Here is a 16,712-nt window from a genome sequence, read left to right as displayed (position 1 = left end):
CAATCAAAAAGCAGGATAAGGTTCACATATGTGTGATATAATTTTTTAAAAATTACAGTAAAGGAAGAAAATAATAAAAATACAGTATTAAATAATAAAATACAATATTGAAAAATAAATAAAAAAAATTTTTTTTATATAAATAAACTAAATATGAAAATAAAGGTGAAATTAGCCCATTATGACCATAATAGCCCAGACTATCTAAGAGATGTCGATAAAAGCATTAACATCGATGTTAAAGCCAAAAGGGGTGTAAGTCTTTAGTTTGTGAACCCAGGCCATCTCTAATCTCGAGATGCTCCGAACAAGGACACTACCCCTCCAATGGGGCCTAAATTTATCGATACCCAGGAAGATGGTACCTGTGGGGTCTCTGCCATGGACAGTCAAGTAATGTTTTGATACAGAGTGCTTGGTAAATCCTCTCCTGATATTATTAATATGTTCGTTTAATCGCACCTGCAGGGGTCTTTTGGTCCGGCCCACATACTGCAGGCCACAAGGGCACTGCAGCATGTAGATGACCCCCGAGGTGGAACATGTAATGAAGGGCTCGATGGTAAAGGATCTTCGGGTACAGGTGGAGGTTAAATTCACATACCTCCTACTCCTGCAACCGTTCAGAGAGCACACCTGACACCTCCTACATTGAAAATACCCAGTCAACTCCGAAAAAAAAGTTGGTCTTGAGATAGGAGGGTCAAAAATGTTGGGTGCCACTTTATCTCTGAGTGACGGTGCCCCCCTAAAAACTACTTGAGGTTTGTCTGGCAGGGTGGATATCAACACCCTATCGTTTTTAAGAAAATGTCAATATTTGTTAATAATATGTTTGACTTTAGAGTGTTGGCAGGTAAAATCAGTGATAAAGGGACAACGAAAAGAGGCATCAACTGGGCCTTTGGCTTGCTCTCTGAGCAAATCCTTACGGTCCACTTTGACTACCTGATCCAACGTACTGGCAACAAAATCTGGGGAATAGCCCTTGGCAACAAACCTCTGAGTTAAGATCTGTGCCTGAGTCTGGAAGGTGGCAGTGTCTGTACAATTCCGCTTTAGTCGGAGAAACTGGCTCTTAGGCACAGATTTGAGCCATGACGCGTGGTGGCAGCTGTCATGGGGAATAAAGGAATTTCTATCAGTCGGTTTGAAGTATGTAGAAGTAATGAATTCATTGTTGTGTATGGAGATGGTAAGATCCAGGAAATGGATCTGTTCCGAACCGGCTTCATAATTGAGCTGAATCCCCCTATCGTTGTTATTGAGAAAGCACATGTATTCAGATAGATCAGAATCAGTGCCATCCCACAGGAGGAGGATGTCGTCTATGTAACAAACCACCAGGCCACCTTGGCTGGGCATAGACGACATCCTCCTCCCATCTGGCCATGAACAAATTCACCAGGCTAGGGGCATACTTAGCCCCCATTGCAACCCCCCTATCCTGGCGATAATAATTCCCATCGAACCCAAAAAAATTATAAGTGGCTGCAAACTCTAATAATGACATGATAAATTCAATCTGTTCATCAGGGAGACTAGACAATCGATTAAGATGTTCAGATACGGCTTCTAAACCCAATTGGTGGGGAATAACCGTATACAAGGAGGTAACATCGGCCATCACCAATATCATCCCCTCCCTCGGTGTGAGGTCGGAGAGGAGATTGATGACATCCCGAGTGTCCTTGACCTCATAGTGTGCACCAAAGGTTGCAGGTAAAAGTCTATGTATTTGCCCACCCGGGACGTAACGGAATCGATCCCGCTAACTATGGGACGTCCCGGGGGGCAAACAAGGCTCTTGTGTATCTTCGGCAAATAATATATTATCGGTACCCTAGGGGCCCTAGGGACCCTAAAAAGCCCTTTCCTTCTTATTTAGGATACCGAGATTAGAACCTCTGGTGACCAAACATTCCAATTCGGTTTTATAGGCTGCGTTGGGGTTAGATGGCAATCGGGTGTAGGTAGTGTCATCACCCAAAATGCAATACCTTTCATGCATATAATCGCTCTTATTAAGAATGACTATCCCACCCCCTTTGTCCGCAGAGCGGATAACCAGTTGTTTATTACTGCAAAGAGATTCTATGCCTAGCTGGATGTCCTTCTTACTTCTTACAATCTTCACATTCAAGTCCTTCAACTCCCTCAAGGCCAAGTCCCTAAAGACTTTAAGCGAAGGGGATAAATAGCTGGGAGGGTTGAACAAAGATGCGTTGGACAAACCTGAGTGGGAGAAACCGTCAGTCAATGTTCTAGAGGGATTAATGGGATTTGCGACCATATACCTTTGAATGTTAAGTTTTCTAATGTATTTACGGATGTCCATATATGTTTGGAACTTATTGATATTTCGGGGTGGGGCGAACTTTAAGCCTTTGTCCAGAACTCTGATCTCAGAATTAGTCAAAGTCTGAGAACTGAGGTTAAAAATTCCAGTACCATCTATGTCCTTGGTCTTTTTGGACTTAATGCGCCTCTCCCCTCTGGTTCCTCTCTTAGTTCTACCAGCCTTTTTGTACCCTGGTTGGATCTGGGAAAATCCCAACTCTGGTGTCCAAGGTTATACGAACTATTAATTTCCGTACCTTCAGTGTGGTTGAATGCGTATTGGCCACCAGAGTTATCTATACTCTCCCTTATTTCAGGGGATGGTTGGTAGGGGCCTTCCTCTGGGCACTGAATGTCTCCTAAGGGTAAGAAATTGTTCTGTACTGGTATATTGTAACCGGTGGTGTAGTCTCCCTCATAGTGTACTACATGTTGCTCCCCATAATTGTTAGGGCGAACATACCCAGGGCCCCGAAGGTGGGGTGGGATGGATGTACGATGGTCAGAATAACCAGCTTGTGAGTAGCCATTGTTTATATAGCCACTATTGTTGTTAGGTGCAGAGCCCCGCCCCCGAAACATCCCATTGCCTTTGGTCCGCTGACCGTATGTAGTTCTACGGCTGCAGACGTCATGCCCAGGAGGGTGTATTTAATGATGCTCTCCTCCAGTGAACAACAGGCCAGTAGAAGTAACTGTGAGCTCATTCCACAGAGACAGTCCTGACCCCTTCCTCCCGTCCCATGCTGGTGAAATAATTTCCTCTTCCGGTTCAAGCTGGACAGCATGGAGCTGACTACTTCCTGGTTGTCCTGAATGTACAGTAGGGATGAGCTCCTGCGTGTTCGCACACCCCACGTGCAGGGCCCGCCAGGAAGTCAGCACTGCACTAATCACAGGCATTGAGACATTGTCCCGATGCGTGGCTGCAGAGATCGGGAAATGTCTCACTGCCTGTGATTAGCGCAGTGCAGTGCCGACTTCCTGGCGGGCTCTGCACGTGGAGTCTGCGAACACGCCGGAGCTCATCCTTAATGTACAGCTATTCAGCACAACATCACACCAGAACCTTTCCCAGCTACCCAGATTGTGCGAGGAGCCTGTGGGACGCAGTAGAACTGCCAGGACTACATTCTTATGACAAGCATGACTCCCACTTATATCTTGTAAGTGTTTTTAATCTTGTGCAATAAATTATACTGTTTTAATACCTCACTTAGAGGTGCCCCCCCCCCTGTTTCTTTTATATGTACCCAGTCAGACTGGTCTGTGCAGATGGTGAGTTTGGTCCTTATGGGCCTCTGCATAACTGTCTTTCTGCTAGACAAGTCGCAGTTGACAGTTATACAGATAGCATTGCCTTAATGTTCTTATGTTGCACTGTTCTTATGTTGCACTGTTTAATATATCTGGTTTAATTATATAATACCGGGGCTTCTAGTGCATGGGCCCCATTGGGGAGACTGGCCTCGACCTGCTGTCCCGGCTTGGCCTTTGGCCACCCCGTGGTGGGGCTTGGCCATTACGTGAACTGAGCTGTCAGACCGTGGTTTTGCAGCTGTGCCACATGGCGGTGCCTTGCGGCGGGGCAGTTGCTGGACCTGCATATGTGGCTGGGCCCGACGCACTGTGGGGAACTGGGATGCGGAGGCTTTGTATGTATGTGTGTATCTGTGTATGTATGTATATGTGTGTGCGTGTGTGTGTATCTGTGTATGTATGTATATGTGTGTGTGTGTGTGTGTGTGTGTATATATATATATATATATATATATATATATATATATATATATACATAGAAATTACATTTCTAAAGAGAAAAAAGTAATTTAAAACTGATCGCGGCTGTAATGAATTGTTGGGTCTCAGCAATATAGATAAAACTCATTGAAAAAAAACGGCATGGGTCCCCCCCCAGTCCATTACCAGGCCCTTTGGGTCTGGTATGAATATTAAGGGGAACCCCGAATCCAAAATTTAACAAAAATTGCGGGGGGGGGGGGTCCCAACAAAATCTATACCAGGCCCCTCAGGTCTGGTATGGATAATAAGGGGAACCCTGTGCCAAATTTTTAAAAAAATGGCGTAGGGGTTCCCCCCAAAATCCATACCAGGCCCTTATCCGAGCACGCAACCTGGCAGGCTGCAGGAAAAGAGGGGGGCGAGAGAGTGCCCCCCTTCTGAACCGTACCAGGCCACATGCCTTCAACATGGGGAGGGTGCTTTGGAGTATCCCCCCAAAGCACCTTGTCCCCATGTTGATGGGGGCAAGGGCCTCTTCCCCCACAACCCTTGCCCGGTGGTCGTGGGGATCTGCGGGTTGGGGGCTTATCGGAATCTGGAAGCCCCCTTTAACAAGGGGACCACCAGATCCTGGCCTCCCCCCCTAAGTGACTTGGTAACGGGTTCATTGTACCCCTACCATTTCACAAAAAAAGTGTCAAAAATAGTAAAAAAGACAGGAGACACTTTGGGACAAGTCCTTTAATAAGAAATAAAAAAATATTGTAGATCCATCTCATGCCGCCCGACGAGCCAAAAAAAAAAAAAAAAGCTGCAACAGCTCTGCCTCCATGGGAGGCTCCCGCCGAGTGACTCTTCTTCTTGGTGACAGCTGTTATATAGCTGGGGGCGGGGCCACTCTGTGATGTAAACGGGTGACCCCACCTTCCTCTGATGTCACATGGCGTTTACATCACCGGGTGGCCCTGCACTCCGCTATATAACAGCTGTCACCGAGAAGAAGCATCACTCAACGGGAGCCTCCCATGGAGGCGGAGCTGTTGCAGCTTTCTTTACTTTCTTGGTCCTTCGTGCGGCGTGAGATGGATCTACATCGTGGGACATTTTTATTTTTTTTATTTTTTAATAAAGGACTTGTCCCAAAGTGTCTCCTGTCTTTTTTCCTATTTTTTCCTATTTTTTGACACTTTTTTTGTGAAATGGTAGGGGTACAATGTACCCATTACCAATCCACAAAGGGAGGGAGGCCGGGATCTGGGGGTCCCCTTGTTAAAGGTGGCTTCTAGATTCCAATAATCCCCCTGCCCGCAGACCCCACAACCACTGAGCAAGGGTTGTGGGGATGAGGCCCTCTTTACCTGCAGCCTGCCAGGTTGCGTGCTGGGATAAGGGTCTGGTATGGATTTTGGGGGGGACCCCTACGCCATTTAAAAAAAAAAAAATTGTCGCAGGGTTCTCCTTAAAATCCATAACAGATTCGGGTCTGGTGTAGATTTTGGGGGGGACCCCAGCACCATTTTTTTTTAAATTTGGCACAGGGTTCCCCTAAAGGGCCTGGTATGGATTTTGGGGGGACCCCCACGCAATTTTTTTTTAAAAAATTTGGTTCGGGTTCCTCTTAATATTCATACCAGACCCAAAGGGCCTGGTAATGGACTGGGGGGGACCCCATGCCATTTTTTTCAACGAGTTTTATCCATATTGCCGAGACCCGACAATTAATTACAGCCATGATTCGTTTTAAATTACTTTTTTTCCTTTAGAAATGTCATTTTGCTGTGGTACTGTTCTGAACACGGGAAAACTTGTTTCATTTTTATTGTTTAACTTTAACCACTTGACAACTGGGCACTTAAACCCCCTTCCTAACCAGACCAATTTTCAGCTTTCGGTTCTCTCACACTTTGAATTACTCAGTCATGCAACACTGTACCCATATGAAATGTATGTCCTTTTTTTCACACAAATAGAGCTTTCTTTTGGTGGTATTTAATCACTGCTGGATTTTTTATTTTTTGCGCTATAAATCAAAAAAGACTGAAAATTCGATAAAAAAAAAAAAAAAAATTCTTTGTTTCTGTTAAAATTTATTGCAGAGTATTGGCAGAGTATTGGCAGAGTATTGGCAGAGTATTGGCGAGTATTGGTAGAGTATTGGCAGAGTATTGCACAGTGTTGCAGAGTATTGCACAGTGTTGCAGAGTATTGCACAGTGTTGCAGAGTATTGCACAATGTTGCAGAGTATTGCACAGTGTTGCAGAGTATTGCAGTGTATAGCACAGTGTTGCAGAGTATTGCACAGTGTTGCAGAGTAGTGCAGAGTGTTGCACAGTGTTGCTGAGTATTGCAGTATTGCAGAGTATTGCTATTTTTTATATTGAGCGGTGCTGCCATCTCTCTCCCTCTCCCCCTCTCTCCTCGCACTGTACCGATCGGTACAGAGAGGGGAGGGAGGAACCAGCATCATGACGTCACGCCGGTTTGTTTACATATGATCGCTCCGTCATTTGACGGAACAATCACGTGGTAAACGGCCGCGATCAGCGGCTATTTACCGTGATCCGTGATGCGCCGGGTCCGGAGGACCCTGCGGTCACAGATGTTCCCGGTTGCGCGCCCCAGGGGGCGCGTGGGAGCAACATTCTGGAATGACGTCCATGGACATCCACCTAGAACTAGCCGACCGCGCTGTTGCTGTCTTTCGGCAATGGCCCGGTCGGCAAGTGGTTAAGCATTAATAAAATCACTGCTCCCGAAAAAACTGCCATTTTTAAAACTTTTTTGCATACATGTCCCCTGGGGAAGGACCAGGGTCCCCAAACACTTTTTATGACAATAACTTGTATATAAGCCTTTAAAATGAGCACTTTTGGTTTTTCATGTTTGTGTCCCATAGACTTTTAACGGGGTTCATCCAAATTTTTTGCCTGTTCGCAAGTTCTGGTGCGAACCGAACCAGGGGGTGTTCAGCTCATCCTTAATATATATATATTTAAATAACGAGTTATAGATACGGAACCTACTAGAGCTGGGGTTTTCTACTGTTTTTATTGTTCATTTTGCTAATATTGAAAATGTTTTTTGTGTCTTCTTTATCTTCTGCTGCCCAACATTAATCCTGTTTATAGTTGCTGGAAGGCTCAGGACGTTTTCCACCTGCTGTTTCCTACCACTTACCCCTTATTAGGCCTACGCTCACTAACGAGACCGTGTGCCACAGTGGGTGCACTTATGTATAATTAGTTCTTTAGGATCAGGCCCCTGGACCCTGTTCCCCAAACCACTATTTCTCCTACTACTATCTTATTTTCTCTTTTTCCTCTCTTCTCACCTAGAAAAATCCAGACCCGCCCTCTATTCAAATGTGGCTCAGAAAGGTTGAGGACATCAATAAAATGGAGGATCTAATACTCTCAGCTCTAAACAATCATGAACGTTACAAGAAAACGTGGCTTCGATGGAACATGTTCAACTACACAGATGAAGGTGAATCTCTGCTAGATGGCACCCCTCAACCGACCTAAATATACCACCATGACCAGCATGGTTTGCTTGAGGTATAGAGGTTTGGAGAGGGGGGAAAGGTGGGAGAATGGATGGCAAGATCTCAAGAGCTGTATAGAGCAGAAACAACTTTTTATGGTAAGTAGTATCAACCATGTAAAACACCCCTAAAAATATTATTATTGGATCCATATGGATCACCATGTGGATAAATGTGCCAGGTTCAGTGTGACATTTACGTCAGGGAGCATGCACAGTATTATACATGAGACACGGCATTCCCAGTATTATACATGAGACACAAGAGTCACTGTGAAGTGAGTAATACACTCTATGCAGTATACACTAAGTTTTTTAGAGTCACATGCAGAAATTTTACCTGCACCCATCTGTCTCTCGCCATTGAAGTGGAAGATATTGTTGGATACCCTCTTCCCAATCACTATCAGTTAGGGTAGGAACATCTTGCTGCCATGTCTGGAAAAATCTAGTAACTTTCGAAGTATCGGTTTGGGATAGGCAAAGATGCAAAGAGGAGAGGGGTTTATCCATATGTTCAGCTATCACAAGATGTTCAACCACATAACAGACTAGTACAATAGTAAACTGTTTTGCTTTGGTCTGTCCGGTATAAGCAAGGAAGCTCAGAACTCTGCAGGGATATACAAGGTAATACTGACATATAACCACACACATAGGTTGTACTTGTGTCTTTTTTCAACCTCACCTACTATGCAACTATGTAACTATGTATTAATGTGCTTTTACTAAATGAAAATGCTTTACATACAAAACTATTACAATATTAGGAATACAATACAAGACTGGCATATATACCTATAACAAGCAAAATGCCTAGCAAATAAGCAGAAACTATGGTCTGTAAACAGTAGAGATACACTCAGGTTACTCAGGTTACAGTGTGTTCACAATCTCTGTAGGCAATGAGGACTCTGGCTTAATCTATAAGCAGTTGCTGGAACACAATTTGGGCCTGAGCTGCATGCCTCAACTGTAAGTATCTGAAATACATCCTATTGGGCAGGTGGTTCAAGGATCGCAGTCTGTTAAACGTTAACAGATGTCCTGGAGACATAATATCCTACAACGTTTTAATATCATATTTGGCCCAGATAGATGGGTCCGGTAGGGAACAGAGATGTGGCAGCATGGGATTCCTCCAAAGTGGGGTGTATGGAGACCATACATCTGTGGTTCCTAATTCAATGCTGACCTGTCTTAAAACACAGAGAGTAGCCTTCATAGGAACAGTGATGTTGGGATTAGAACAGGGGCCATAGGATTTGTTGGGATTAGAACAGGGGCCATTATTTCTTATTATTATTATTAGAACAGGGGCCATAGGATTTGTTGGGATTAGAACAGGGGCCATTATTTCTGGAAAAACATTGAAGGGCCAAATGGCCAAGGGTAAGTGAAAGCTGAAGGTTAGACTTAGCAATCCTAAGAGTACCACCTGCCCATATGAAGGAGGTAACAATTTGATTCAGTTTATTAAAAAATGTTTTTGGAATTGGGACACGGGTATGGCGGAACATATATAGAAACTTAGGGAGAAAGGTCATTTTAACAAGGCTAGCTCAAGGTAGAGATTTCCACACAGTGCATCCTGTGTGTTTCCCAGGAGACAGCGGGGGTGGGGGGGGGGGGTGCAGGAAGGGGCGTGAGTCTATTCCAGGAAATGGGTGCAAATACCTGTATTAGACAGGTATCTGAACCCCCCTCCCCCCTGAAAGGTGCCAATTGTGGCACCGGAGGGGGGGGGAGGAATCAGATGAGTGGAAGTTCCACTTTTGGGTGGAACTCCGCTTTAAACTTAATTTATCAATGTTTCATTTATAAATACTTTTTCCTCACCCTTCTCCATTGTGGGAGAAAGGGGACGCAGGGCTCTTGTATGTAAACACTTGCAGTGCCTTTAGTTAATCACCCTCATTGTGTCTGCACCTGATATGCACAAGTAGTCAATCGAATTACATGTCGACCACTCTGCCATTTTTTCCTCAGTGCAGTGGTATTGGGGTGTTTAAGCACTGAGTGGATCTGCTGCTGGGATGGATTTTTCTCTGGCCAGTTGCTATTATTTTCCCACAAGATAGGTCAACAGTGGGGGTTGACCTATCTTGTGGGAAATAGCCAAATCATTGACCTTTAAGCTCATCTCTAACTTTTCTCAACCCCCATTCCCTGAGCCCCAAATCCGGGCCCTCCTGCACTTATTCTTCAAAAAATATACAAGTACCTTTTTCCAAGGGTTTTTGGGTGATCTGGTGGCATCATGGATCCTTCCACTTCTTACCAGTTGGCAGTGGTGCTTGCTTCAGCAATTACTTAATCAGATTTGGGCACCATTCAGTGCTGTAGTACTGTAAGCTCAGACTGATGTGATAAAGCCCCCCCGGGGGGGTGTGTCCATGGAGTTTAGTTGACCTCTGTCAGAGATATAAATGGCTGCTTTCCTTTCTTGGAGTAGCATCCAGCTGAATTGTCATTTCATTTGGCATGTCATAGTATGCTATTGGTCCTGATCATCATGTAATGTTTAATTTTGTTAAATGTATTTTTCTGTTGTGTTTTTGCCAATCAAGCAATTTTTTCCAACTAGTTACTATTCTAAAGTAAAACAAATACAATCACATTAATTTTTTACCATCTTTATTGCTTTATATGTTTTATATTGTTTATAATACAATATGCTGTACAGTATAACATTTTAGTCTACAAAGTAAAGTTTAAGAACAATTGTAAATTACTTTTAAAATATTTGTAGATAAGATGTAGCATCACAAGGCACATTACATGAAACAATTAAATAAATATATACAAACAATAAATCAAATAGTGGCTGAATTAAATTGAACTTGTCAGGAAGACTGACATCTCCCATCCAAAACTGGATGCTGCCATTGTCCAAGCCCTGACAGCACTGGTAGTTCCCAGGCAATGAGCACACCCGTAGCTGTGATGTTCTTGCCCTGGATCCACCAATACTTCTGGCAGTTGAGTAATAGCAGCCCTTACTGGACAGGAGCTCTTCTGGGAAAAGTCCTAGCAATCTCTCTTTACACTTTGTCCTGCAAGTCGATGCATACACATTATACATCTCAAATCACATTATAATTGTATACAGTCCATTCTACCAATATAACATTTCTGTAAAAACTACATCAGGAAGAGGTAGACCCTAACAAAGCAGAGTTAACTGGTTGGCCGGAGAACTCAAGTACAGTGGTCTGGCCACTAGAGTGATAAAAAGGTTACACAGTTAGTCATGTTGAAAGAAGACACAAGTCCATCTAGCATTCTAGGTCAACCAATAATAATAATATAAAAAAGGTTGACAGTCCCTACAAGTACCCCTACAAATAAATGAAATATTTTAGGACAGACTGACAATTTTAGGGCTTGTTTACAAGGCTGTCTAATTACAGTGATGCCTGCTGGAACTGGACTAAAATATTTCAGAGATGAGCTTCCTCTAAAGGGATACATAGAGATTATAAACACATAAAAATATACATAATTCTATATAATACTGTCTGAGGCCACTTTACAAAAGTCTGTTTTACTATGCATCTTAATCCTACTTTTTTTTCACCCTGAAAAAAGTTGAATTACTGTACATTTGTCACACTTTTACAAAATGCAAACTCAAAGCAAGAAATACTGTAAACAAAGTTTACTAAAAAAGAAATACTGATGAGTCATTTTCCTCATTTCTCTGTACAGCTCATGCTGATCTACCAGAAAATTAGATCTACCTACAAAAAAGTAATAAAGTATTGCTTATAAAAACAGAAAAAAAATACTTTTAAAAAGTATTGCGTATAAAAATAAAAAAGCTACTTATAAAAACTTGATATTTTTAATTGCATTTTTTATCTACAATTTATTTATATGTCCTTTTAAACAGGTGATTTGATACCTGTAATTTTCACAGTTGTTAGAGGGTGGAAAAGGGCCATTGTGAAAAGTGTATGTAAACCCTAACAATTAACTTCTCTTGTTTGCTCCTTTTTGGTCTGCTAAGAATACCATTGATAACACTTTGTTTTATTGTTTGAATGTTACAAAAAAGGGCCTTTGTAAATCATCAAAGCTCAAAAGATGCGCCCAGATAGAAAGAAAGGTGAAGACTATATTCTAGGCACATCTGCAGTTATTTTTTTGTACTTGTGGTATATCTAAAAAGGATGAACCATAGGGAAATGTTCATGCATTGCAGAGATGTACTTACCATGTTTTTTTTTTTTTATTCTTTTTATTTTGCATTGTACAGTATATGCTTAAATGACCACCAATTAGACATCAGCTGATGACGTCTGTTGTCATTTGTCAAGGCACCTGTAGTTCATCTTATAGCTTCATAATATTATATTACAGTAACAAAAACTATATTGTTAAAGAAATAATATTCTGCCTTTGTACACTGAGCAAAATTATAAACGCAACACTTTTGTTTTTGCCCCTATTTATCAAGAGCTGAACTTAAAGATCTATGAATTTTTCTATGTACACAAAAGGCCTATTTCTCTCAAATATTGATCACAAATCTGTCTAAATCTGTGTTAGTGAGCACTTCTCCTTTTCCGAGATAATCCATCCACCTCACAGGTGTGGCATATCAAGATGCTGATTAGACAGCATGATTATTGCACAGGTGTGCCTTAAGCTGGCCACAATAAAAGGCCACTCTAAAATGTGCAGTTTTATCACACAGCACAATGCCACAATGTTGCAAGTTTTGAGGGAGCGTGCAATTGGCATGCTGACTGCAGGAATGTCCACCAGAGCTGTTGCCCTTGCATTGAATGTTAATTTCTCCACCATAAGCTGTCTCCAAATGCGTTTCAGAGAATTTGGCAGTACATCCAACCGTCCTCATAACAGCAGAAAACGTGTAACTACACCAGCCCAGGACCTCCACATCCAACATCTTCACCTCCAAGATCGTCTGAGACCAGCCAGCCGGACAGCTGCTGCAACAATCGGTTTGAATAACCAAAGATTCTCTGCACAAGCTGTCAGAAACTGTCTCAGGGAAGCTCATCTACATGCTCGTCGTCCCTATTGAGGTCTCGACCTGACTGCAGTTCGTTGTCGTAACCGACTTGAGTGGGCAAATGCTCACATTTGATGGCGTCTGGCACTTTGGAGAGGTGTTTTCTTCACGGATGAATCCCGGTTTTCACTGTACAGGGCAGATGCCAGACAGCGTGTATGGTGTTGTGTGTGTGTGTGAGCGGTTTGCTGATGTCAACGTTGTGGATCGAGTGGCCCATGGTGGCTGGGTGGTTATGGTATGGGCAGACGTATGCTATGGACAACGTACCCAGGTGCATTTTATTGATGCCAATGTGAATGCACAGAGATACCGTGACGAGATCCTAAGGCCCATTGTTGTGCCATTCATCCACGACCATTACCTCTTGTTGTAGCATGTTGCAAGGATCTGTACACAATTCCTGGAAGCTGAAGCAGCCACTGAAGAGGAATGGACCAACATTCCACTAGCCACAATCAACAACTTGATCAAATCTATGTGAAGGAGATGTGCTGCACTGTGTGAGGCAAATGGTGGTAGCACCAGATACTGACTGGTTTTTGGACCCCCCGGCACCCCCCAATACAGTGAAGCTGTACATTTTAGAATGGCCTTTTATTGTGGCCAGCCTAAGGCATACCTGTGCAATAATCATGTTGTCTAATCAGCATCTGGATATGCCACACCTGTAGGATCCTGTAGGATTGAGTCATTAGGTGGCTGTGGCATTCCAAGGTACTCTTCCCCCCACCCCCCATTCTTTCTTTTCTTCCATCATCCCTTTCCCTACCTCCCTCTCCCATTTTCTTTCCATCCCTTTTTTTTCTTTAATCTGCTTTTTCCTTGTGTTTTGCTTTTGTCATTTTATTCTGAACGGCAATTATACCTGTACCTGTTCTGTTGCTCTCCTCTTATTAAGAGTCAAGCCTTGATATACCCAAAGGTATGTGCTTTTCAGGGCCTTCCTTCAGATTGTGCTGAATCTGGATCACTCCCGGATTTGACCTGCCGTCATTTTATATGCGACTCCTCTGCCTATGGACTCATGGACTATTGAAGTCTCATTTGTTTTTGTGTATATTTGGTACTGGTATAGGGGGGTGACAACCTCTCCTGCTGCACTTTGTGCAATTTCGTAATGTTTTCGTATTCATCTCCTGTAAAATTTCCTGCAAACATTCAATAACATTTATTGAACCAGAAAAAAAAATGTAAGTAAAAGAATAACATGAATACATGTTCCAGTTGTCTTATCTGAGCACTTTTGTGTCTTGTGCCTATTCTTTAAATTATGATTATCTACAGCAATTTTGTTGGAAAATCTTTTTGAATGAGTTGTTGTTGGTCATCATTTTTGTAACTAGGGCAGTGGAATGTTTTTCTATTTGTCAAATCAGGATTGTTAGTTGGTGGTACGTCTAGCATGAGATCAACTGGATATTGTTTTAGGAGGTTGTTAGAGCGGAAAGCCAACCAGGAGGAAATGCACAGGTAGTAATATCTGAGAGCAGCATGTACTAAGCTGGCCATACATGTAAAATGTTGTCTAGTTCATGATGAACTGCCTGAAATTCACTCAATGCATGGCCCTGACAGCCGCCTACCGCCCAACATCCCTTGCTTCAAAAATAAAAGGAACCAGACAAAATTTTTTCAACTGAACAGCCGCTGTATCCAATTTACAGAATTTTTGTTTAATAATTTAAATACTGTATTTTTGCATTGCATTTTATCAGCAGTTTTATAATACCCTTGGTAAATCCTGTATTTTGTTGATAGTTGTTCTTTAAGCTAGAACAATTAAGTGTGTGGAAAGTTAATTTTGAAATGATAATTTTAACTTATCAATTGATCCTCTACCTTCTCTGCTTTTGTCCTGATTTGAATGATGGCCTTCAGATGGTCCACACTATTTTTCATAATTAATACTGTTGTACATTTGAGAGGGACTTTGACATTTTAAAAACTGGACATGACTGTACCACTTTCAGATTCTATAGTACTTCCTTTTCTTTGAAGTACGTTTAGCTTACTGATCATCTTTGATTTGAAGCATGTGATATGCATTAAAACACGCAAGGCATCATTTCGGAATTTTACCCCCACAAAGGCATACAGCAAGGGATTCAGGCAACTGTGAATATACCCTAACAACTCTGTAATTATCATTGCTAAGTGAAGTTGTCTGAAATCTACACAACTATTGATTAGTTGTAGCCGATCCAAAGTGTCCACAATAATGACAACATTGTATGGTGTCCAGCACAAAAAGAAGACACTGGTTATCACTATGGCCACTCGGACTGCCCTCTTTTTTTCTCGTCTTGGTGATTTGCACAAGGTGACTATAATGTGAGAATAGCAAAAGGTCATGAGGATCAGCGGCAATAAAAATCCTACCACATGGTTGAGGAATCTCTCAGCCTGCCAAAAACGATTTGCTTGAAAAGAGCCATCATAGTATGCACACCTGGTAACATTCCCATCTGGAAAGGTTCCTAATATGAATAGGTTTGGCAAGGATAGAAGAAAGCAGACGAACCAAACACAAAAACATGGGATATGTGCAGTTATGGCATGTTGCCTTCTGAAAGCATTGACAGCATGGATTATAGACATATAACGGTCAATGCTGATACATCCCAGGAGGAGGCTGCTGCAGTAGAAATTCATACGGCTGATAACTCTCACTATCTTGCAAAGGCAATCTCCAAATACCCATCCAACTAAAACGTCAGTCACCCCAAAGGGGAATGTAAAAAGCATCAGTAAATCGGCAATAGCCAGGTGCACAAGGAAATTATCCGTGCTTGAGCGTAAGCGACGGTGCCTCATTAGAATATAGAGGACAAGGCCATTTCCAATAATGCCAATTACAAATACAAGGCTATAAAGCAATGGGATGAAAATGCGCTGGAATTGCTGAAGTTCTTTTTGGTTGTCATTGATGGTACTATCACATACGTAGTCATTATCATCCTGTTTATAAAACAAACAAAAAAAAAAGCATTAAACTGAGGATTGCAGGAACAGTATGCATGATGAATATATGTAACACACATAGGTTGTCAGGATGTCTGTATTTATGCTAAAATTGCTACATGCATTCCAAAAACAAACATATTAACATTACATAACATACACAAAAAGCATGCACGGCTTGGGAGCCAAACCATTGTGTTTGGTTCCCATGATAAGGAACACCCCCCCATTCACTAATACTCTCCTTTGTTAAACTCTCCCATTGCTCTGTCCCTCTGCAGGAACACTGAAACATACCAAGTAGACCTGGAAAAGGGACATGGGACTTTCTTCTTTTCTGCAGTGAAAGCATGAAGGAAAGGAGAAGGTCATTAATCCTGTGCAATCTCCAACAGGCACTTAAAAAGGGTTTAAGCCCCATACACACTATCAGATTTTCTGCTGATTTTTGTCTTCAAATTTACCAAAACCAATTAATATGAGGTCAAACCTTAGGAGTTTCAATCTGTATGCAATCAGGCAGGCCCTTGCACTACATGGTTTTGTTAAACCTGAAGACAAAAATCAGCAGAAATAGTGTGTATGGGGCTTTAGAGTCAGCACTCCTGGAATAGCAGGTAAGAGAAGTTTATGGATAAAAGGAGAAGTGTGTCCTATCAATGGAACCTGCCAGCCCTGACGGGGCAAAGTAACAGATTCTCTTTAATGTGGTTCTAATGGCTGAAGGATTTCTAACTTTAATGCATTTTCTGCATTAAGGTAAAAAACCTGAGTGCAGCTCCCTTCCCCAGACCCCTCCCTATACTTACCTGAGCCCGATCTTGATCCAGCATTGTGCACAAGAGTAGGGACTCTTTCCTCTCTCACCCTCCTCATAGGCCCAGAGACAGCATTGTCTCCTGCTGCTGTCAATCACACCCAGTGAGCGGAGAACAGGAGGTGGGCCTGAGCCATGATGTGTGTGTCAATGGACACATACAGTGTGGCTCCAGAGCAAGCCTGCATGAGTGCAGCGATAGCAGGCAGCTTGCTATGGGGTCACTCGGCAGGGGGGAGGAACCAGGAGCACCATTGGGG

General features: G+C 42.6%; 1 protein-coding gene across 2 annotated transcripts in view; it reads right to left on the bottom strand.

Moving 5' to 3' along the window:
* Positions 1 to 11,788: 11,788 nt before the first annotated feature.
* Positions 11,789 to 16,712, bottom strand: part of CXCR5 (C-X-C motif chemokine receptor 5) — a 68,995-nt gene continuing 64,071 nt past the window's right edge. For both annotated transcript variants that reach the window (XM_073602446.1, XM_073602445.1), the window contains one exon: positions 11,789 to 15,632. In XM_073602446.1, coding sequence (XP_073458547.1) covers positions 14,613 to 15,632 — 1,020 coding nt within the window. In that variant the 3' untranslated portion in view covers positions 11,789 to 14,612. The remainder of the gene's footprint in view (positions 15,633 to 16,712) is intronic.

Source organism: Aquarana catesbeiana, linkage group LG10 (assembly GCF_042186555.1).
Source record: "Aquarana catesbeiana isolate 2022-GZ linkage group LG10, ASM4218655v1, whole genome shotgun sequence".
Lineage (NCBI taxonomy): Eukaryota > Metazoa > Chordata > Amphibia > Anura > Ranidae > Aquarana > Aquarana catesbeiana.
This window is presented reverse-complemented; position numbering and strand designations above follow the sequence as displayed.